Raw genomic sequence first — 24,436 nt, 5'->3', positions numbered from 1 at the left:
TGTGCACGTTACCCTGCTGAATTACGCTGGTGTGGCGGATTTCGTGCACCTTCAATGACCCGTTCCATGTGAGGTGAAGATTCCCAAATTCAACCAGCAGGTGCCGGTAACATGAACAAATCTTTATTGTGTGGTCATACTACATCACACATTAGAAGTGTATTCTGGAAGCATAATCTGGTCGTATTTCAAATTTAGATTTCATTCGACGTGTGCAAAAATGAAGTCCAGTTTGCGTTTCAATTTTTGTAAGCACTTTGTCTAACAATTTAAAATTTTAAATGCAAAGTCCATTTGACTGTTCATTTGCCATACCATAGATAGCACAACCTTATCACAATTAAAATGCAAATGGAAGCCATAAAATCTGTACATGTGAAATAAACCTTTTTTCTGGTAACCACATGATTGATGAAACAAATTAAAATAATGTAATGATGATGTGAAAACAGAGGAGAATTTACTAATAAGTATTATTATGTGCAACAACACTTCACTAAGACTCACAATTTCCAGTAACTGATTCCCATGGAGACCAGAGACTAGCACGCACTGATTGGACAGGGCAGAGGTCCCGAAGTGGGATTGGTCAGGGCTGGACGTGCAAAGCTTCCAGGTGAAGCTGAAGAAGGTGCACATTCAGCCATCACCACCGGATGGTGCCAGAGATCCCTGAAAGTCATTTGAGAAGTTCCATTAGATTTTATTCTCTCTTCATATTTTGTCCTTTACTAGACTGTGTGTTTTATATATTTCAGAAACCACACCATTATTCCATCCCTGAGACTGAATGCAATTTTAACATTTTGATTGAAAGTTGTATTCTGAATGCAACAGCTGAATGGTTGAATATATGAAGAAGACAAGAATAGGAGCTCTTTCCAAGATGAGAACAGACCATTCAGCTCCTCCAGTCTGACAATTTATCTGCAAACTAGAGAGCATCCAGCACTGCCTGGATCTGAACTCCTAGAGTCCCTGCCTCTGCTACAAGACCTGGCAAAGTGCTCTGCGTGCATGTCTGCGACTTCGCCAGGCCCAGTTTACACCTCTAACCGCACCCTCTGTTCTGCTGACAGACCTCAACCTGAAAAAAATCCACGTTCCAAAGTCGTGGAAAGAGAACGCTGCGTTGGTTTGAAATAACGTTGGCCATGCCCCCGTTTCCTCTGAAATATTCCAGCTACCCCGCCCCCAACAAGAGGCACGTTATAACACGTCTGCCTGTCGTCATTGAAACCCTCATCTGTGAACAGTCCAATGCAGTTAGTCACGCTCGTTCCATTTGTCCCCATAAAAGCCTAAAAGCATTGTAGTATTTTTTTTTTTTTAATTGGCCATTGTAGCAATCCTGAAATATTTACTAAGAGAAATTCCTATTTCCTTTCTCCCCCATTCATAGCAAACGTATAAGAGTGTGGCATCAACAGAAAATGTATCATATTTTATAGACTACTAATTGCTTGCTTTGTGTTATTTATTTAGATGAATAATTGCTTGTGTCTTGTTGTTTTGTGATTGAAGCTTTCGGTACTTCCCTATCATTTTGAGGCCCCCCTGGCAGGTCCCTGAAGCCCCATTTTGGGCCTCGACCCCCCTGCTGAGAACCCCTAGTGTAGATGGTTCTACACTAGCGGTCCTTGTTACGTGGCTACTGGCTTAGAGTGTTAGTTTTTCCCAATAATTGTGGTTTTGATGTGCATGTAAAAGTAGCCATAGTTGTTGGCACAAGATACATAAATTGATGGTGGGAGATTGTCGTCTTAGTAAACTTAGACAGGTTGTTTTTGTTCAGTTTTGCTTGTGTAATTCTTACATCTGTTAACACGTGTACGTTCCTTTAAGAAAGACAGAGAAGCTTGTTTAAAAATGAAAGAGCAGTGTTTGTAACCCACAGGGTTTGCCTACAGCTTTAAATCGCAGGTGGGGCGTCGCTATTGTAGCCTGAAGCTGCTCGACTGGACTAGCTTCAGTGTCCCGTTACAGCTATTGTTTTCCAGAAATGTATTTCCTGACCAGCGGGATTTGTTACATATTTTTACAGAATTGTGAATGCTGGCTTTTGTTACAGACAATCTCTTCCTCAAATAAGGTTGTGGAAGACATGTGCTGTAAAGTTGCTTCATAATTCTCTCCTTATATTTATTAACACAATTGAGGTTTGGCTTGTTATCTTTTGCTTTGTCTTTTAATTACTCATTATCTACCAAATTAGTAGTTTTTGTGGTCAGGTATCCACACTTTAATTACTTAAGAGCCTGTTGATTCACCACCGTCTTTATTTGATCAGTTAAAATTTTTTAATTGCTTTTTTTTTGTTGCATAATTGTTTGCAATTAGCACAATAAACAATGTGAATATGGGACTTATTCTTTATGGCATGTATAACTATTTCTGATATAATGTGGCTGAAGAGGGTAAATAATCCTTCCAAATATGGCAAGCCCCTAATTAAGAAAAACAGCTTGTGAAAATTCTGGGTTTGCAGCTGTGGTTGGAATAAAACCCAGCATACAAGGCAGGTCGGACTGAGGTTGTGATGGACTGATTTATGGTCATGTCTGAACATCGAACCCGTGGCCCCAGGCTACAAAAACACACACGCTGTAATTTTACGCCATAAGCACATAAAATAAGGTCGTATAGTACGTCCTGGAAATATATACGTAGCCGAGGGACCGTGGTTGGTAAATGGACTGCATTTATAAATGGACTGCATTTATATAGCGCTTTTATCCAAAGCGCTTTACAATTGATGCCTCTTATTCGCCAGAGCAGTTAGGGGTTAGGTGTCTTGCTCAAGGACACTTCGACATGCCCAGGGCGGGGTTTGAACCGGCAATCCTCCGACTGCCAGACAATCGGTCTTACCTCCTGAGCTATGTCGCCCCAGTTGCTTATCGTAGGGGTGAGAGTGGTGGATGGACACTGTGTGACCAAAAGTATCTGGACACCCCGTAGTCTGGGGCTGTTTTTCATGGTTTGGGCTAGGTCCCTTAGTTCCAATGAAGGACAATCTTAATGCCACAGCATACGATCACATTCTAGATGATTCTGGGCTTCCTCAACAGTCTGGGGAAGTCCCTTCACTTTTTCAGCATGACAATGCACACAGCGAGGTCCATATGGAACTGGTTTTTGTCAAGAACAGTGTGGAAGGACTTGACTGGCCTGCACAGAGCCCTGACCTCAACCCCATCCTACATCGTTGGGATCAAGTGTGAGCCAGGCCTAATCGCCCAATCAGTGCCTGACCTCACTAATGCTCTTCTGGCTGAATGGAAGCAAATCCCTACAGCAACGCTCCAACAATTAGTATAAAGCCTTCCCAGAAGAGTGGAGGTTGTTATAGCAGCAAAGGGTGGACCAACTCCATATTAATGGCCATAATTTCGGATGAGATGTTGGATGTCAGGTGTCCACATACTCTCGGCCCAGTAGCGTAGCTGGGTTGTTTGCAAGTGAAGCACATTGAGGTACGGGAAATCGAAGGTCAGGTCGCAGGTTACCGTGACAACACTCTCTAGCGACGCAACCCCTCAGGTTCAGTATGGCCCTTAGCCACGACGGTTGCTTGTGTTGCTGACTGGCAACGTGTTTGTTTTGAGAGTCTTTGGCTGAGACTGAGAGTGTAAATCCCGGCTCCAAATCCCGCCATGGGCAAACCTCTCGTTCGTTCCGGTGGCATGCATAGCGGTGTCTGGCATGGCAAGCCTTTAATAAAAAATAAAAAATAGAAAATAAATGAACAACTTGCAAAATTATGGGATTGCAATTGTGGTTGGAACCCCAGGTCCCCCGGGCCACATTTAAAAATTTCTTATCTAAATAGTTAATATTTATATTTTTATATATTCATAGTTTGCATTATTTTACTTGTGTGTATATGGGCAGAAAGAAATTAGAATGATTTGACTGCATAATTTGAGTTGCAGAAAGTAAAATTTGCGATGTTTAAAGCCAATGATTTTTAACCTGAATGAACTCACAGGCCGGCTAGAAATCGCTCAGAATTCTGTGAAGTAGTAGGAGAGCCTCAGCTGCAGTCGGACAACTTTAATAACGACAATAGCAACTTAATTTTGGTAGAATAAATAGGCAAATGCAAATAATTGACCTACCACTGCCTTATTGTGGCTGGTTGTGGCTGAGTGTGGCTGGTTGTGGCTGGTTGTGGCTGGTTGTGGCTGGTTGTGGCTGATTGTGGCTGGTTGTGGCTGGTTGTGGCTGATTGTGGCTGGTTGTGGCTGGTTGTGGCTGATTGTGGCTGGTTGTGGCTGGTTGTGGCTGGTTGTGGCTGGTTGTGGCTGGTTGTGGCTGATTGTGGCTTATTGTGGCTGGTTGTGGCTGATTGCGGCTTATTGTGGCTGGTTGTGGCTGGTTGTGGCTGGTTGTGGCTGGTTGTGGCTTATTGTAGGCTTATTGTGGCTGGTTGTGGCTTATTGTGGCTGGTTGTGGCTGATTGTGGCTGGTTGTGGCCGATTGTGGCTGGTTGTGGCTTATTGTAGGCTTATTGTGGCTGGTTGTGGCTGATTGTGGCTGGTTGTGGCTTAACTAGCTTCGCTGAGCTTTATGTGGTATACCAGAGAGTTCAGTCTGATGGTTAAAAAACTGTGTTGGTATGAAGCTCCATTACATGCTCTGCATGCCACCAAAACCAGGCGGCACCTCTTATGGTGCTAACCGGTGTTTGACAGTTGACTGTATCTTTGCTTGGTTTTGCTTTTTCTGAGTGCTCAGATGATCATTATAGACAAATGAATTTGAAAGCTTACTGAACCAGAACTTTTTGCTTCACATTAACAGTGAAAATTGGACGCAATGAAGACTGAATTAAATTTCATTCAACTATTACATTCAATTTCAAATAGTGAACTATAAATGTGAGATGCGTAATTTTGAGTCAATGGGCCTCATTTGATTGTGAACCGTGCGGAAGGACGTTTCCACAAACATTTTGGCATTCATCATTTTGTTTTCTTATCTGTCTTTGTTCACGGTTGTTTCCCTCTGCTAATCACATGACCAGGATTACGCGTAAAACATTACGCACAAAAAAAAAAAAGTACAAAAGTAAGAATAATTTAAGAACATTTTTGTGAATCGGGCCCAATTTCTGTGTGTCACCTCAGAGCATTTCTGAATGGGGTACTCTACTCATTACCCCCACAGTAATGACGCATTATAAGCCTTACAAGCGCTTTACATGATGCCTCATTGCCAAGCATTAGGGTTAGGTAGGGTCTGTCAGACACTTCGAGCCTATGCGGTTTGAACGGCAACCTCGATGCAGACAATCGTCTATCTCTAGCTACGCACCCACATACATCCATGCATGTCACGCCTTGCGCTCACACACACAATCTTTCACTAAATCTGCCCTTTAGCCCCAAAAGATTAAATATCTCTTCAGGAACCTGCTCTCTCTGCTCGGGCTGCTCTGCTCAGCCTGGCCTCAGTCCAACACCACACCTCCTGCAGCTGTGGGCAGAGCCAGGACGTCACGCTCACTCTCTCCTGTGCCGCACAGTTTCAGAGAAACTAAACTCTGTCTCGGCCAGCGTGCGCAGCAACATGGCCGATGGTGGAGTTTTACTGGATCAGGACCAGTTCAGCTGTCCGATCTGCCTGGATCTGCTGAAGGGTCCGGTGACTATTCCCTGTGGACACAGTTACTGTATGGGCTGTATTAAGGGCTACTGGGATCAGGATGATTATGCTCGTGCCTACAGCTGTCCGCAGTGCAGACAGACCTTCAACCCAAGGCCTGTTCTAGGCAGAAACACCATGCTGGCTGAAGTGGTGGAGAAACTGAAGAAGACTGGATTCCGAGCTGCTCCTCCTGCTAACTGTTACACTTCAACTGGAGACGTGGCGTGTGATGTCTGCACTGGGAGCAAGCACAACGCCATCAGGTCCTGTCTGGTGTGTCTGGCCTCTTACTGCGAAACTCACCTCCAGCCTCACTATGAATCTCCTGCCTTTCAGAAGCACAAACTGGTCAAAGCCACTGGAAACCTGCAGGAGAAGATCTGCTCTCATCACAACAAAGTTCTGCAGGTTTACTGTCGTACCGATCATCAGTGCATCTGTTCTCTGTGTCGGATGAATGAACACAGAGGCCATGATACAGTCTCGGCTGCAGCAGAAAGGACTGAGAAACAGGTGAGATCTTGAGCGTAACATGTAACACTAATACTGATCATTGTGGCTTACAGCTACAATATGTAGGTTTATGACCTGTGTTTTTTTATTTTTTTTATTTAAGTCAATTTACTTTCTGGGTCTGATCCACAGCGATAAAGTGATATCTTGTTAATTAAATTCAGGCTCACTCCATCTCATGAACGTGAATTGTGATTCGATTAGTTAATCTACACTGAATCATCTCAAATAACTCCACGGGCCCACTCTGCCGTAAGGGAGAGAGGAGGCACAAACTGAAAACAGGACCCCACCCCTTATACAGACACGAAGCGTGATGATGCTGTTGCATGCAGGATCACATTAACAGCCACAAGCAATACTTTCCAAACCGTCATAATGTAACCCAAACCTTATTTATTTATTTTTTTAAAATTTTTTATTTAATTTTGTTTTGGGGTATTTGATCACTGAATCATGGCCACACCGGACAGGGCATAAGTTCCACCTCTAAAGAGTAAGAAGGCTTCACTGAGGGTTATGAAAAAGATAAAGAGAATGCAATCATAACCAGCAGCCAAATAGAGATAGGAAGACTGGCAGAGAATTGCAGATAAAATGAACGCATGAGAAGACGTTTATTGACACTTATGAGTTGCTAACTTAATTCCGCTAACATTTATGATAATGACATCATATTTAAAAACATTAAACTACCTATCCTTTTTAATGACTTCTCAGGGCATGTCACAGTTTTACTACTGAATTTATTCTGTAATCTCGTATTCTTTCGTTTGCCGTTATTTTGTTTTGCTTTAATTCTCGTTCACAAATGTGAAACGCTTTGTGTTGGATTTTATATATGAAAGGTGTTGCACAAATGAAGTCTATATTATTTTTTCAGCGTCACCAACAGCGTATAAAAATGTGCCTGGGTTAGGAAGCAGAGCCTTAGAGTAGAGGTAAATAATTCACAAATGATAATTTTTTAAAGATTTGGGCTTAAGACACTGTTTCTTTCTGGCGAAATTCTGAACTTGGTCCATAAAATCAAAAATCCTGGGTTTATCCCAAAATGTCGACCAACGAATTGGATAAATTCAGTTAGCCACATACCTCAAATAAATAACATTATTATTATTTTTTGGTTTTGTAGACATACTGGGATACATTATTTTCTTTGTCTTTGTAAAAAAAAAAAAAACAGGGCTCAAAAAGTAGTCTATTTTTATCAGTGTCCTGAGTGATCTGTTGTTTGCTTGTGAGTGTAGTCATGTCCAAGTGATTAAAAACTGGTTTACTTCTACTAAACAAAAAAAAAAAAAAAAAAGCCTCCCCAATCCACTTCTCTTTGTTGACTTGGACTACTTCCTTATAATCAAGTGGGTGGGCTAAATCCATTCACTCAAACTGGTATTCCAGATAACCAAAAATATAAGAAGTCTTTATAGAAAGAAAGACACACAAAAAACAAAAACATCCCCCCCCCCATCCCCAATCCCCCTTTTCACTCCCTGAGTGGGAATGAACACAGCTGGAGCAGCTAGATCACTCACATAGTTTAGAAGCTCTATATATAAGTCATCGTTTTTAACTTTTAGGTTAATTTGAAACATGAAAATGCAGTTGGAAAGTTTTACATTTTAATATGATTTAAAAAAAAATCTACCAACAGAAACAGCTGGGAAAGACACAGAGTAAATTCCAGCAGAGAATCCAGGAGAGAGAGAAGGAGCTGCAGGACCTGAGACAGGCTGTGCAGTCACTCAAGGTGGGTACTGACCAGAGGAGAAGACAACAGCTGGCTGCTGGAAGAGCCATTTCAGGGTTCAGTCAGGGCTCTCCTCCAGTCAGCCAGTGAGGAGCCCAGTGTTGAGCCACTTTCCAGCCCTGTGGGGCTCAATCCCACTGAGCCACCCTGTGGGGAACAGGGTGTCTGGGGTCCCAGTAAGAGCTGAGTGAAAGGCCTAGTTAAAATGTACAGCCCTCCTCTCTCTATGTCTCCTAACAGTGCTCTGCACAGGCAGCAGTGGAGGACAGCGAGATGGTCTTTACTGAGCTGATCAGCTTCATTGAAAGAAGGCGCTCTGAGGTGAAAGATCTGATCAGAGATCAGGAGAAGGCTGAAGTAAGTCGGGCTGAAAGATTCCTGGAACGACTGGAGCAGGAGATTGCTGAGCTGAGGAGGAGAGATGCTGAGCTGGAGCAGCTTTCACACACAGAGGATCACATCCGTTTTCTCCGGGTAACATCACTGGCTCTCTGACAGTTGGCAGTATGTGAATGTTACATACATGGCGTATTCCTCGTCTGCTTGCGGCATCTGCACAGGAATCTGTATTGAGACTGTGTTTGTCTGTCTGTCTGTCTGCCTGCTAGTCTGCCTGTCTGTCTGTCTATTTTCAGAGCTGTCAGTCTCTCTGCGTCCCTCCTGGACCTGCAGACTCACCCAGAACCTCTGTTAGTCCACACATCTCTTTTGAGGCTGTGAGAAAATCTGTCTCTGAACTGAAAGAGCGACTGGAGGATGTTTTCAAGATGGAGTTCGTCAAAGTTTCTGGAAGAGGTTGGTGGACAAACCCTGCTGCAGAAAGTGTGTTTAGCCACTGCAAACAACACACTGGTGAGGTGCTCAGCCTATGATTCACCTTTACATCATGAAATTCACTTTCACAGGTTACATATTAATATAACCTGTGAGATTTTTCAGTCTGACTCACAGGTTACATATTACACAGTTTGAAGTGACGTTTAATGGCTAAATGATGGAAATAGTATGTATTTTCATTTAATGATCACAAACATGGCGGGTTTTAAAATATATGTATTTTAAATAATTCGCGCAGTTCTATGGAGAGAGCTCAGACTTGGAAGCCAGGCAGCACCGCGTATATATGGACGCACCGTTGTACCCGTGCTTACAGTTGTGTGAAAATGCGTTTGTTACACTTGTGACGCGTTACAGTTGTGCCGGTTCTCCCCTACATTGTTCAGACGAAAATGGTCCCGAGAAACAACAAAGGAAGAAAGGGCACAGACGAAAGTTTAAAGGGAACTAAACTTCTTTGTGCGCAGTGTCATACTGTAGGCGATATACAAGCTACGTGCATGTAGTGCCTTAGTCATCTCCTCTCATGCCAATTTAACATCAACTGATATCGCAATATAAAAAAAACAACGAGTCATGTTATTATTTTGTCAAGGAGGGTCTACCGTTAGGTATTCTAAAAATAATGTTAACATGTGGGCCATGCTATCTGCGGCGACAAAACAATAACCTGTCCAAAATAATGCCGCCTGCAACGTGTGACACCTGTCCTCCGACGCCCCAACGCCGCCACTTTTTTCCCCTAATAAAGAATACCGCTCAGCTCCGTTTAAGTAAGAAATGTCCTCGTAATGAATTAAAGATGGATTCGTGCTCGTGCTAGCCCGCCATGGCTTCGGACGCGAAAAATCGTCTCACATTGAAATCAATGGGGGCGATTATAAAATCGCTTCTCGTCGGAGGATGTGTGGATTATCTGGCTTTACCGAAACTATCTTAAATACATGCTACTCACAAGTGCTGTTAAATAGAAACGAAAGCCTTTTAAAGAATACGATCTAACAACATTATCGGAACTATACATGTAAAAATTCCACATATTTTACATTTTCTACCTATTATGTGAGACTGCGAGCGCGAACAAACTTTTAAAAAAATGAATTACCCAAAAGAATGACCGTCATGAAACCATTTCGAAAATGTGATAAAGATACTGATGGAATGCGAAGATATTTGAGGAACTGGCCGACCTGACTGAACGAAACTATCAATTACCGATTAGCTGGTGATACCAGTACATCAATTCAGTACCCTTAGTCAACCGAATCAGGCACTGTCTGTAGGGCTCCCCCCATCGGTGACTGAACACTGACATTCAACGGGGGAGAAAAAATCTCTGGTATTGAAAAACAGAGGATAAACTATACTCACTGATAAATATATTCTGCATAATCCACGTTCTCAAACTCACTAGTTTTCTCATTAAATATTATATCATTTCTAATCGCATTGCATCTTTGCTCTGTTTTAGTTTTACGGACGAGACTGATATTGATACTGCGTTCTGGATGTTTTAATTTAACCGCGCATTATTTATTTTATTTTATTTTATTTTATTTTATTGGTGAAATTTGAGTTCCTCCTGCAAAAAAAAAAAAAAAAAAAAAAAAAACATGGTCAACTTGTTGTCTCTCTCCACAGTGGGAGGAGTCCGTATACTGGAGCTCAATACCAGAGAGGACTTCTTACAATGTGAGTGTGTAATCAAAGCTAAATTTAAAGAATAAAGCAACATGACATTATGAGGAAATATGACGAAAAAAGATGATTTGTTACATTTTCCATGCGAGAGATTTTTTTGGGAACGTTCCCCTATGCATAACCTTGCCACCAGTTACAATTCCAAAAAAGACATTCAAGGCTCTCTGTTGTAGTTGTAAGTTAAGCCTTTATTTCATGGTGGCAATTGTAAAAAAAAAAAAAATAAAATAAAAAAATTAAAAAAAACACTGATGTGTATCAGCCCACCCAAGCCTTCATCGGGGTGTGGTAACCTGTTGCAAGGTTATGGAAGCAGAGGAAGTAGATTAACCTTTCCAAAAAACATCCTTCATTTTGATGTCCGGCCCATTCTGAAAAGAGTGTTATGGCCATGGATATTACACTGAGTAGCATTCGCGACCCATCTATCATTATATCCATCCATTATCTATACCTGCTTATCCATTCATTATCTGTACCTGCTTATACATCCATTGTCTATACCTGCTTATACATCCATTATCTATACCGGCTTATCCATCCATTATCTACACCTGCTTATCCATTCATTATCTATACCCGCTTATTCATCCATTATCTATACCTGCTTATCCAGCCATTATCTATACCTGCTTATCCATCCATTATCTAGACCTGCTTATCCCTCCATTATCTATACTTACTTATTCATCCATTATCTATACCCGCTTATCCATCCATTATTTATACCTGAACATCCATCTATTATTTATACCTGCTCAATCTGGGCAGGGTCATGGGAAGTGCTGGAGCCTATCCCAGCATGCATTGGGTTTGAGGCAGGAATGCACCCTGGACCGGCTGCCGATCCATTGCAGGGCACACACGCCGTTCACTCACACACTCATACCTACGGGCAATTTAGAGCCTTCGATTAGCCGCAGTCTTTGGCCTGTGGGAGGAAACTCCACACAGAAAGGCCCAGGCCAAATTCGAACCCAGGACCTTCTTGCTGCTATCCACTGCACCAATGTGCCGCCCATTACCATTATATCATTTTCTGTTTTATTCACTGACTCTTTTTTGGGATCTCACACATATGAAATATATACATAGAATATGTGTGCTATGTAAAACGTGTCAGTGGAGCTCTCTTCTCTTCTCCTCCATCAGATTCGTGTCAGCTCACTCTGGACCCCAACACAGCGTACAAATACCTCCGTCTGTCTGAGGGGAACAGAAAGGTGACCCGTGTGGCAGAGATCCAGTCATATCCTGATCATCCAGACAGATTTGAATACTGGCCCCAAGTGCTGTGCAGAGAGGGTCTGACTGGATGCTGTTACTGGGAGGCTGAGTGGAGTGGGGAGGATGGGGTTTCTATAGCAGTGTCATATAAAGAGATCATCAGGAAAGGGCGGGGTGATGACTGTCACCTGGGATATAATTACAAGTCCTGGAGATTGTACTGCTCTCCCACCAGTTTCTCTTTCAGGTACAATACTGAGACCATTAAAATCTCTGTCCCTCCTACCTTCCGAGTAGGAGTGTACCTGGATCACGGGGCAGGAACTCTGTCCTTCTACAGCATCTCTGACACAATGACCCTCCTGCACAGAGTCCAGACCATATTCACTCAACCCCTCTATCCTGGGTTTGGGTTTCATGCTGGATCCTCCATAAAACTCTGATCTGGGCTTAGTAAGAGAAATAAGGAAAAACACTCAAGTGAGACAGAAAATTAATTAAATGAAATTAATTATTGTACTTCAAATGATTAAATGATTTCAGTTAAAATAGAGCTCGGACCACGTTCAGTCAGCCTGTCTATCCCGGGCTTTCCTAGCATTTTTGTTCATGCTCACAGATGCAGTATCATTTATGATTATATTTTGCAGTGAAGATTCAATTCAAGGGCCAGGTGTTGTGCTGAGTCTAGTGTAGCTTCAGTGGGGTAACAGAAAAAAAAAAACAATTTGAAGCACACTCAAATTTTCGAATAAGCTTACCCAGAATGCATACGGAGAGATATAGCAAGTCAACTGGGTCGACTTTGCTTCCCAGACATCCCCAATCCCACCGTAGAGCTGGAACCAGACTGGCTCATTATACCAAGGGTAGAGCTTAAACCTCATATGAAACTTGATTACTTTTGTGGCTCCATTTTACAGCACTGGCCTGCAGACAGGGAATAGAGGAGTGCTTGATAGAAGATTGTAAAGAAGCCGTTTCGAGTTACTCCATGTGTATTTTTTTATTTTATTTTTTGCTTTAAAATGAAGGGAAGAGAGTTTCTCTATCATAAACGAGAAGTCTGTACAACACTACGATTTTAGGCCTTGCAGCAAGGCCCCTCCATCTCCAGGCACCGAACCTTCCAAGGGCAACAAGAAGTTAGAAATATTGTGTGAGTGTGTGCGTGCGTGTGTGTGTGTGTGTGTGTGTGCGTGTGTGTGTGTGTGTGTGTGTGAGAGTTTTCTTTCTCTCCGTCTCTTATACTTTTACAGCAGTCTAAACTGGTGAGCTTTCTCCTTATCCTCCCCCCTGCCATCCTGCCAGGGAGGAACCGGCTATGATGCTATGCTGCCCAGGACTGATAAATAAAGGCAAAATAATGATTTCTGATTTAAAGCTTGTTTATGCAACAGTGAAGGTCAAGAGGTGACTGGGTGCTCATTCAGTATTCATGCTATATGATTAGACACAACCAATCATTTACTATGTTAGATCTTATTATATTCTTATGTAGCAACTATGTACCAACCAAATATAGAATTAAATTATGTTGTCTCTCTATAGCATTACATGTTTAACTTGGACTTTTACCTTCATACTGTTCCCTTTAATTGTGTCTGTTGTTGTTTCTTTTTTGCATTAATAATGTAATAACGCTGTGAAAACAGAGAATTGATTAATAAAAATTATCATCTGCAGCTGCTCATGTGTGAATTCAGACGTTTCACAATTTCTCAAATTTCCTGTGAGCCAGGAGAAGATTAGAGAGAGTTCCCAGGTCAGCGATCACCATAGAGACCAGAGACCAACATGCACTGATTGGGCAGGATTGGGATCCTGGCATGTGATTGGCCAGGGCTGGGGTCATGCGATGGGATTGGTCACACAAAGCTTCCAGGTAGAGCTGGGAACTTGGAAGAGCTGGTGGAGAGGGTGCACATTCAGTCCTCGCCACCAGATGGTGCCAGAGAGCCCTGCATTTCATGTTCTTTGAGAAGTGGTAAGAAACAGGAGTGTTCTGCTGACAGAACTCTCCCTGAAATACCTGCCAGAACAGGTGACAGCGCTGACAGTGTGGAGGAGAGCTGATGAAACCCTGCTCCTGCAGATCTACGGTCCTGTAGGTTTTCATTTCAACCCTAATTTGGCACACCTGGTTCTACTAGTCAGCAGCTCAGTGAGATCTCTCGCTGTTGAATGAGGTGTGCTTTGTTAGGGCTGGAGTTCAAACTTACAGGATGTTACACATCTCCAGGATCAAGTTTCTTCTTATTTTTTTTATTTTATTACATAAGACTAATAAGATTCAAAAATAAAGATTAATTCAAATTCAAATAATTTTAATGCATGTTTTAGCCCTATTCTTGAATGTTTTTAAATTACAGTGACCAGGTTATAGAATAGAAGAGAAGTACTCCCCATAAGGAGAAATCTGGGTGTCACCCAGGAGCATTACAAAAAACAAAGCAAAAAAAAAAAAAAAAAACCAATCGCTAAACAGTGACAGAAACAGACAGTTTAACACAGCCAGAGAATGGCGATAATAGTAAATAAATAAATACATGAAATCCTATCTAAAAGATTAGAAAAGACACTCTGATTAATACATCAAAGGCAATTTGCTGCATAAGATCTCTGTTTCTCTGTAAAATACTGTCCGCTTTGACTGGTTTTGTTTTAACAATCTGGTCCAGCTTGTTATCAGTGTGCACACCCAAAGAACTTACAGGACGTCACAACCTCCACCTCAACATCCTGAATGTACACAGAATGCACAGGTGTCACAGAACGCACAGGTGTCACAGGACTTACAGGTTTCACAGAAATCTTTTTCCTCCTTAAGTCCAGAGATGTGGACTCGCTCACCGAGAGAGAGAGTGAGAGACGTGAGTGAGATAAAACAAACAGGGCTGGGAAACTGAAAAGCTGAAAAGCTGAAAAGCTGAAAAGACTGAAAAGCTCAAAGCTGAAATGCTTGCTACCGTGTGTTACTTCAATTAACTATTTTTACCCAGAACTCACGAGGGAGAATGGTAAAGATTTTTATTTGTTTGTTTGTTTAATATACTCTACTCTCCTGTAGGTTTCCTAATTTGAAACACCTGACCCTACTAATTAGAATCTTAACAATAATTTTTTTCATTTTTTTTATTTATACATCCTAATAAGATTAAAAAAGGCGAAGATTAATTTAAATTAAAATGATTTTAATGCACATTTTAGCCCTAGCCAGGTTATAGAATAGAACAGAAGTACTTTATTAATCCCCATGAGGAGAAATCAGGGTGTCACCAGGCAACATTACAAAACACAAAACAAAACATAAAACATTAACAAAACAGAAATGACACTCTGATAAAACATTAAAAACATTTCACTGCATATGATCGCAGTTTCTTTATAAAATACTGTCTGCTTTGACCGGTCCAGCCTGTTATCAGTGTGCACACCCAAAAACTTACAGGACGTCACAACCTCCACCTCAGCATCCTCTCTCTCTCTCTCTCTGAAAACCAGAAGAGCCACATTTCTGCAAGGGTGTCACCTGGTGTGTAACTGGAATGGTTCAAAACGTTTCTTGATCGGATCAGTAAGTTCTTCTCTGCAGAGTAGATTGTATTAAATAAAAGGATCAGTTTCAGAGGGGCATTTGTGAATTTGTGTGTTTTAAGCAGGAAAATAAGGTCAAGTAACTCCAAAACATTATTATTCTTCAAAAATCACATTTAACCTTATTTTGGGCTGGAACTACTTCCTATTGCACATGCAACTGAGACCAATGAGCCACTTCATTTCTGTATAATATTCACTGTTTCCATTCATAATTAGGTCAACTTTGGGCAGACAAAATACCTGTGTGCTCATATTACATGTATTATGTGTGCATTTGCGACTGGGGTACTCAGATCAGATGCACCTGTAGTACATCCCATGTATGAGTATACAGGCCTTTACTGATCACAATACAGACATGGTCCTTATATAAATAAACCCTTTGACCACTAAGATTAAATATTTCCTCAGGAATCTGCACTCTCTGTTCAGCCTTCTCTGCTCAGCCTGGTCTCAGTCCAACACCACACCTCCTGTAGCTGTGGGCAGAACCAGGATGTCATTCTTCTTATTTATGTCATACAGTTTCAGAGAAACAAAACTTAACTCTGTCTCTGTCAGTGTGAGCAGTAAAATGGCTGAAGGTGGAGGTTTACTGGATCAGGACCAGTTGAGCTGTCCGATCTGTCTGGATGTACTGAAGGATCCAGTGACTATTCCCTGTGGACACAGTTTCTGTATAGGCTGTATTAAGGGCTGCTGGGATCAGGATGATCATACTGGTGTCTACAGCTGTCCCCAGTGCAGAGAGACCTTCACCCCAAGGCCTGATTTAAGAAAAAACATCATGTTTGCAGAAGTGGTGGAGAAACTGAAGAAGACAGGACTCCAAGCTGCTCTTCCTGCTCTCTGTTACGCTGGACCTGGAGACGTGGTGTGTGATTTCTGCACTGGGAGAAAACGCAAAGCCGTCAAGTCCTGTCTGGTGTGTCTGGCCTCTTACTGTGACAGTCACCTCCAGCCTCACTATGAATTTCCTGCGTTAAAGAAGCACAAACTAGTCAAAGCCACTGGAAACCTGCAGGAGAAGATCTGCTCTCATCATGACAAACTGCTGGAGGTTTACTGTCGTACTGATCAGCAGTGTATTTGTCTGCTGTGTGTGATGGATGAACACAGAGGCCATGATACAGTCTCAGCTGCAGCAGAAAGGACTGAGAGACAGGTAAGGATTGACATTTTTAACTAGTAGTTTTCAACATGCCTGAAAATAACAGCTGTTTGCTTTAATACAAATTTTAAAATTAGCCGCTTCCCGTAATTTAGCATAATATTTTCTGACTTCAAAAATGAATAAGTAACATTGTTGAAGTGCACTTTTAAAACAATTTAATTGGTTTGTCCACTATAATTGTATTTGTCCCCTAATGTCAGAACCCCAAAAGTATTTCCCTCTGGCCGGCAGACGGCAAATCCATCAAAGGTAGAAATATTCAGTTTAATTTGGAATGTGAAACTGTAGTTGAAATGTTTAAAATTGATATGTGAAAAGATATAACTGGGAAGATAATCTATCTGCAGAAGCAGCTGGGGGCGACACAGAGAGAATTCCAGCAGAGAATCCAGGAGAGAGAGAAGGAGCTGCAGGATCTGAGACAGGCTGTGCAGTCAGCCAGTGGGAGACCAGTGTTAGAGAAGTCACTTTCCAGCCTGTGAGGCTCAATCCCACTGAGCCACACTGTGGTGAACAGCCTGTCTGGGGTCCCAGTAAAGCTGAGTGAAAGGCCTAGTTAAAATGTACAGCCCTCCTCTCTCTCTGTCTCCTAACAGCGCTCTGCACAGGCAGCAGTGGAGGACAGTGAGAGGATCTTTACTGAGCTGATCCGCTCCATTGAGAGAAGGCGCTCTGAGGTGAAAGAACTGATCAGAAATCAGGAGAAGGCTGAAGTGAGTCGGGCTGAAGGACTCCTGGAGCTACTGGAGAAGGAGATTGCTGAGCTGAGGAGGAGAGATGCTGAGCTGGAGCAGCTTTCACACACAGAGGATCACATCCAGTTCCTCCAGGTAACATCACTGGCTCTCTGACAGTCTGCACTATGTACATTGTACACACATGGTGAGCTGTGTTCCTCATTTACAATGATTTTCCCCTCAAATCTACACAGAAATCATTTATTGTTTTTTGTATGTTTGTGTGCCTGTATGTCTCTCTGTGTCCCTGTCTGAATGTCTGATTTTCTGTCTGTTTCTCTGCAGAGCTGTGAGTCTCTCTGTGCCCCTCCTGGACCTGAAGACTTACCCAGCATCGCTGTCAGTCCACACGTCTCTTTTGAGGCTGTGAGGAAATCTGTCTCGGAACTGAAAAAGAGACTGGAGGATGTTTTTAAGGTGGAGTTCATCAAAGTACCTGGAAAAGGTTTGTAGACACACTCTGCTGCAGAAAGTGTGCTTAGCCACTTTATAGGGGTGCAGTCTTTTTGGCTAGGGGATAACCCAAAATATTTTCAATCAAAAGCTTTGTTTGAACTTCAAGGAACAAAGTATGACTTTCTGAAAGGGATCGAGGCGGCAGTGTGTAATGGGTAAATATCTGGGCTTGTACTGTAACATGAAGGTCACAGGTTCGATTCCCGGTTGAACACTGCCATTGTACCCTTGAACAAAGTACTTAACCTGCATTGCTCCAGTATATATCCAGCTGTGTAAATTGATGCAACGTATGTATTATGTTAAAAGTTGTGTAAGTCGCTCTGGATAAGAGCATCAGCTAAATGCCTGTAATGTAATGTTTTGGCACATTTTTTACTGGGTAGAATGCAAGATATTGTAGAGATATGAGAGGAGACAACAAATTTATTCTTAGCTGCAACAGAGTCTTCTAAATCAGAGTTCTCTGAAATGATCATCTGTCTCTCATGATCTCCCGTTTAGAATAATAACTGAGTCTGATCTACACTGCATTCTGATTGTTAGGAACAAAAGGTACGTGTAGAGGATCAGTATATCTATCCAAGTTTACATTGAGTCTTGCAGGAGGTCAGTTAGGGTGTAAATCAACTGAGCGTTTGAACCGCATCTGATCAGACTTTCGGTCTTAACTATGAACAAGTAGCTTAGGGCTCAACTTTGTTGTGATCTCCCTTACAGTGAAAGAAGTCAATATTCTAGAGCCCAAGACCAGAAAGGACTTCTTACAATGTGAGTCTGTAATTAAGCCTAATGTAAAGAATGAATATAGGTAATATGAAGGAAAATTATTATTTCTGTGATTCTTAATATCCATAACGGACTTGCTTTAGGGATCTCATACATCTCCTCCATCAGATCCCTGTTAATGCAGCTGCAGGCCTCCTGGTATTAAACATATGGATCATATATGATAATATATGTCCTGCAGTCAGAGCTGGCTGGGGGCATAAATGCTATATGCTGTCATTTAGGGCCACAACCATCCATGGACCACACAATTCAAGTTCTATATGTTAAAAAAAAAAACATTTTTATTGTGCAATATTCACAGTAAGGAGCAATTTTCATATTTGATGATGTTGTTCTTGTGCTGGTTTCCTGGTACGTGATCACTGCCAACACAACAACACAAAAACCAAATAATTAATATTGATATAATTGTGATTGATTAATTAAATACATTGTAGGAATAAATAACTGAAGGGAAAGTACCTGAAATAATATACAGTTGCCTTTGGAATTACCTAGATTTCTGCATTAATTAATCATTAAATGTGTCACAATAATTTACAAACACACTCTGCTTGAAGTAATAACACAAAAACAATTTAAATTTTCATGTCTTCACTGATCTCTTCTCCTCCAACAGATGCCTGTCAGCTCACACTGGACCCCAACACAGCACATCAATGGCTCTGTCTGTCTGAGGGGAACAGAGAGGTGACCCGTGTAGACGAGATCCAGTCATATCCTGATCATCCAGAGAGATTTGAGTACAAAGCCCAAGTGCTGTGCAGAGAGGGTCTGTCTGGACGCTGTTACTGGGAGGCTGAGAGGAGTGGGGTTGAGGTTTATATAGCAGTGTCATATAAAGAGATCAGCAGGAAAGGAGAGGGTGATGACTCTGCTCTGGGGTGTAATAACAAGTCCTGGTTGTTCCGCCGTAATGCTCTTTACACTTTCTGGCACAATAATGAGGAAACTGGAATCCCTGTTCCCTGCTCCTCTAGAGTAGGAATGTACCTGGATCACAGGGCAGGAACTCTGTCCTTCTACAGCGTCTCTGACACAATGACCCTCCTGCACAGAGTCCAGACCACATTCACTCAGCCCCTCTATCCTGGGTTTGGGGTTGATTTTGGATCCTCTGTAAAACTGTGTGATCTGGGATGAGGCAGCGAGTGAAGGGAAGATCAGCTGTAATTAAAGAGAGGGGAAAACACTCAAATGCGACAGAAAATGAGTTCAATTAAATGAAATATTGAACTTTAACAGATTAACTGATTGAAATAAAAATGGAATCCAGACCACATTCACTCAGCCCCTCTGTTCTGGGGTTTACTTGCACTGTCATCACGTTTACGATGACTGTCTAATTTTTGTTTGCTGTCACGGCCAAGATTCAATTCAAGGTGTTTTATAATTCTGTCTGCTGTTTCATTTTGGATTGATTATGTGATAATGCTGGGAAATTGGGCATTGATTAATAAAAATAATAAAATTAATAAAAATAATCATCTGCATTCAGCAGTTTTTCTTTGGGAGGGTTTCCAGGACACCGGTTCCCATGGAGACCAGAGGCCGTCATGCACTGATTGGTCTGGGCTGGTGTCCTGAAATGGGATTGGTCAGGACTGGGACCAGAGATATAATCGGTCAGCTGTGAGAAGGTGCACATTCAGTCCTCACCACCAGATGGTGCCAGAGAGCCTTGTATTAAAGGTGCTTTGAGAAGAGGTCAGAAATATATGAGATGCTCCATTAGATTTTTTTCTCTTTAAATCTCGTCCTTTAATATACTATGTTTTATAAATTTTAAATACACTTATTTCTCTCCCTGATATTTCATGCAATTTAATCATATTTATTAAAAGTTGTGTTTTGAATGCTATAGATGAATTTCTGAAGAACATAAGAATTTATCATGATCAGACCATTCAGCTCATCCAGTCTGTTCATTTACCTGCAAACTAGAGAGCTTCCAGCACTGCCTCAAGCCTGGATCTGAGCTCCCAGAGTCTCTGTCTCTACTGCATGAGCTGGCAGAGTGTTCCACAGATTTACATCTCTGTGTGGAAAAAAAATGAATCCTGTCATTAATGTGAACATTACCATTTCCACCTGTGACCCCTCTCTGTTCTGCTGACTGAACTCTCCCTGAAATACCTGCCAGAATAGGTGACAGCGCTGACAGTGTGGAGGAGAGCAGATCTAGCCCTGCTCCTGCAGATCTACGGTCCTGTAGGTTTTCATTTCAACCCTAATTTGGCACACCTGGTTCTACTAGTCAGCAGCTCAGTGAGATCTCTCGCTGTTGAATGAGGTGTGCTCTGTTAGGGCTGGAGTTAAATTTACAGGACGTTAGATATCTCCTGGAACAGGGCTGGGCAGCCCTGGTGTAGATGGTCCTTAGCAGAGACTCTTGTGGTTGATTAGTAGAGTCAGGTGGGTAACGGCTTGGTTGGAACAGAAGCCTGCACCCCCTCCGGCCCTTTCTGGGTAAGACTCAGGACCCCTGCTGAACAGTGCTAGGGGGGGTTCAGGCCCCAGATATGTGCTCTTGGCTGGGGGGGGGCCAGACGCCCTGTTCCTCGTCCCAGGCTCCGCCCAGCAGGGTGGCCTCCATCTCTGTCCACGGGACGTCCCACTGGATCTCCGTGGCGTCCGGTTTGGTCTGGGACCCCTCCCCTTTGGGGCCCTCTCTATGGGACCTGCCCATGGTACAGCCGCTGCAGCAGGAGACTAAGGAAAGCAAGCCTCCTCCCCATCCCCCCCCCAATCCTCACCACGTTCTACAGGGGCACCATCGAGAGCGTCCTGACCAGCTGTCTCACTACCTGGTATGGGAACTGCAGCGTCTCAGACCGCAAGTCCCTGCAGCGCATAGTGAGGGCAGCCGAAAGGATCATTGGGGTCCCTCTCCCTTCTATTCATGACATTCACACCAAACGCTGCACAGGCAAGGCCCGCAGCACAGCTGAGGATCCCTCCCACCCCTCCCATGCTCACTGTACCCCCCTGCCGTCTGGCAAGAGGTACCGCAGCATACGGGCCAGATCTGCCACACTCTGCAACAGCTTCTTCCCCCAAGCTGTCAGGCTGCTTAACCCGCTGCTGCCTCCGTTGCCCCGCACCACCCTAACTTTACAGAATACGGCAGCGCCCCCCCCCCATCCCCACCCCACTGGCCACTTATTTTATTAGTTTTTTTATTTTTATACTCCCTGTTGCAGTACATTTCCTCTGGACTATTTTCTCAGAGACTACCTCCACCGCTATTCCATGCTGCTACACCATACTTACATACAAACTATTTGTTTTTTTATTGCAACTTAATTCAATGGAATAAAATTAAAAATTAATTTATTGTGTGCTTACTGTTCTGTTTTTATACTGTCCCGCATTGTATTGTATGGAGTTGCACTCGTAATGTCTATTACACTTGCACTGTCCTGTCACTTGCACTGTGTCTAGTCATGGGCACACAGCCCCGTCCTTGTCTGTATGTCTTGTGGGTATATTGTATATATTCCACCAAGGACCAGGAGAAACGCAATTTCATTCCACTGTAATCTGCATGGTATATGGCTGGAATAACAATAAAGCTGACATGACTTGACTTGACTTGAGGAACACTTCAACAGGGACCTGCTCGTTCCCCAAATCCCAACCCCCCCAAAAAAAGAAAAATATCTGTATGTCCCCATTCCGCTGCCTTGGGGGGAGGGTTGGGGGTCGGGTATAAACCCGGTCCTGGGGTGTCTGGGGCTCTATAGCCTTCTCCTTAAATTCAGCGTACGGTTCAGGCGCAGGAGGCCAGGTAAAGGGGGTTGAATTATGTGACTGTTTTAAACTGCTTTAATTCATCACACAAGTGCTGTATGTGATGACATAAGAGTGTCTGCTATATGTCTGTAATGTAATGGAATGCTGAACTGCATACAGATCAGGATGAACTCAGCATTAGTAGCTAGCATCTGCCCCCTGTAGGCACAGCATGTTACTGCATGTCAAACTCACAGTGTTATCAGAAACACAGAGTTTCATGAACTATATACTGTGAAATGTCCAGTATTAATTCAACTCTAACAGTGTTAATTCAACTCTATCCGACAACATTTGGTCGGGAGTGGACACTGGCCACATGACTGTGGAAGTCCTCGCCTGCAGGTTGAGTGGTACACACAGAGATCGGCTCACTGAGAGAGAGCGACTGAGATAAAACAAACCTGGCTGAAAAGCTGAAAAAGCTGAAAAGCTGAAAAGTGAGAAAGCTGAAAAGCTTGTGGACATGTGTTTGGATGAATTTTTACTTTGTTATTTTAGTATATTATTTTTACCCAGAACCCATGAGGGGGAACAATGAAGATTTTTGTTTTCTTGTTTATTTGTTGAATGTCTCTCTCTCACTCTCTCTCTGAAACCCAGAATAGCCACATTTCTGCAGGGATGTTACCTGTTTGTGACAGGAATAGTTTAACACTTTTTTTGATCAGCCCAGTCAGTTTTGGTGAATGGAGAAATTTCTGATGACCTGCTAGCTCAGGGACTTTTGCGAGTTTGTGAGATTTAAGCGAGAAAATAAACATGAAGTGAGTCCAATGCAGCTTGTAAAGCAATGTTATACCTCAGAGGCTGTATGTGTGTATGTGATTACTCTTCAAAACAATACATTAGTCTTATTTTTGGTTCGAACTATTTCCTTCTGCACATACTGTACTACCTGAGGCCATGGTGTAGTTCCATGTTTTCTGTATAATACTCACAGTTTCCATTAATAATTTGGGCAGAAAAATTACCTGTCCACTTATATTATGTATATTATCTGCGCATTTCTGACTGGTGTACTCAGATCAGATGCACCTGTAGTACATCTATGCATGTGCACACAGCCCTTTACTGCTCACAATACACACACAGTCCTTCAATAAATCTGCCCTTTGACCCCTAAGATTAAATATTTCCTCAGGAATCTGCACTCTCTGCTCAGCCTGTTCTGCTCAGCCTGGCCTCAGTCCAACACCACACCTCCTGCAGCTGTGGGCTGAACCAGGAAGTCACTCCCACTCTCTATGTCACACAGTTTCAGAGAAACGAAACTTAACTCTGTCAGTGTTAGCAGTAAAATGGCTGAAGGTGGAGGTTTACTGGATCAGGACCAGTTGAGCTGTCCGATCTGTCTGGATCTACTGAAGGATCCGGTGGCTATTCCCTGTGGACACAGTTTTTGCATGGGCTGTATTAACGGCTGCTGGGATCAAGATGATCATACTGGTGTCTACAGCTGTCCCCAGTGCAGACAGACCTTCACTCCAAGGCCTGTTCTGGGCAGAAACATCATGCTTGCTGACGTGGTGGAGAAACTGAAGAAGTCAGGACTCCAAGCTGCTCCTCCTGCTCACTGTTACGCTGGACCTGGAGACGTGGTGTGTGATGTCTGCACTGGGAGAAAGCGCAAAGCCGTCAAGTCCTGTCTTGCTTGTCTGGCCTCTTACTGCGAAACTCACCTCCAGCCTCACTATGAATCTCCTGCCTTTAAAAAGCACAAACTGGTCAAAGCCACTGGAAACCTGCAGGAGAAGATCTGCTCTCATCATGACAAACTGCTGGAGGTTTACTGTCGTACTGATCAGCAGTGTATCTGTCTGCTGTGTGTGATGGATGAACACAGCGGGCATAAAACAGTCTCAGCTGCAGCAGAAAGGACTGAGAAACAGGTAAGGATTGACATTTTTGTCAAGGACGGAGTGTAGCACAGTGGGTAAGGAACTGGGCTTGTAACCGAAAGGTCGCAGGTTCGATTCCCGGGTAAGGACACTGCCGTTGTACCCTTGAGCAAGGAACTTAACCTGCATTGCTTCATTATATATCCTGCTGTATAAATGGATACAATGTAAAAATGCTACGTAAAAAGTTGTGTAAGTTGCTCTGGATAAGAGCGTCTGCTAAATGCCTGTAATGTAATGTTTAACCAGCAGTTTTCAACATGCCAGAAAATAACAGCTGTTTGCTTTAATACAAATTTTT

At 42.8% G+C, this 24,436-nt stretch overlaps 1 protein-coding gene across 24 annotated transcripts in view; it reads left to right on the top strand.

Moving 5' to 3' along the window:
• The window catches only part of LOC135254203 (E3 ubiquitin-protein ligase TRIM16-like), a 105,022-nt gene that overhangs the window by 68,101 nt on the left and 12,485 nt on the right, over positions 1–24,436 (top strand). The window contains exons 1-6 of one of the 24 annotated variants that reach the window (XM_064334264.1): positions 5,485–6,165; positions 7,820–7,915; positions 8,156–8,389; positions 8,551–8,710; positions 10,394–10,444; positions 11,606–13,388. The exons of 2 other annotated variants lie outside the window; for them this stretch is intronic. In XM_064334264.1, the coding sequence (XP_064190334.1) occupies positions 5,575–6,165; positions 7,820–7,915; positions 8,156–8,389; positions 8,551–8,710; positions 10,394–10,444; positions 11,606–12,123 (1,650 nt within the window). In that variant the 5' untranslated portion in view covers positions 5,485–5,574 and the 3' untranslated portion in view covers positions 12,124–13,388. Of the gene's footprint in view, positions 1–5,484; positions 6,166–7,819; positions 7,916–8,155; positions 8,390–8,550; positions 8,711–10,393; positions 10,445–11,605; positions 13,389–13,975; positions 14,751–15,153; positions 16,446–16,801; positions 16,907–17,050; positions 17,285–17,476; positions 17,637–18,367; positions 18,419–19,058; positions 19,623–22,432; positions 24,127–24,436 lie in introns of those variants that run through there. 21 more of the 24 variants (XM_064334262.1, XM_064334276.1, XM_064334256.1 and 18 more) reach the window with 21 other exon arrangements.

The sequence above is a fragment of the Anguilla rostrata genome, chromosome 4, assembly GCF_018555375.3.
Source record: "Anguilla rostrata isolate EN2019 chromosome 4, ASM1855537v3, whole genome shotgun sequence".
NCBI classification, from domain to species: Eukaryota; Metazoa; Chordata; class Actinopteri; order Anguilliformes; family Anguillidae; genus Anguilla; species Anguilla rostrata.
This window is presented reverse-complemented; position numbering and strand designations above follow the sequence as displayed.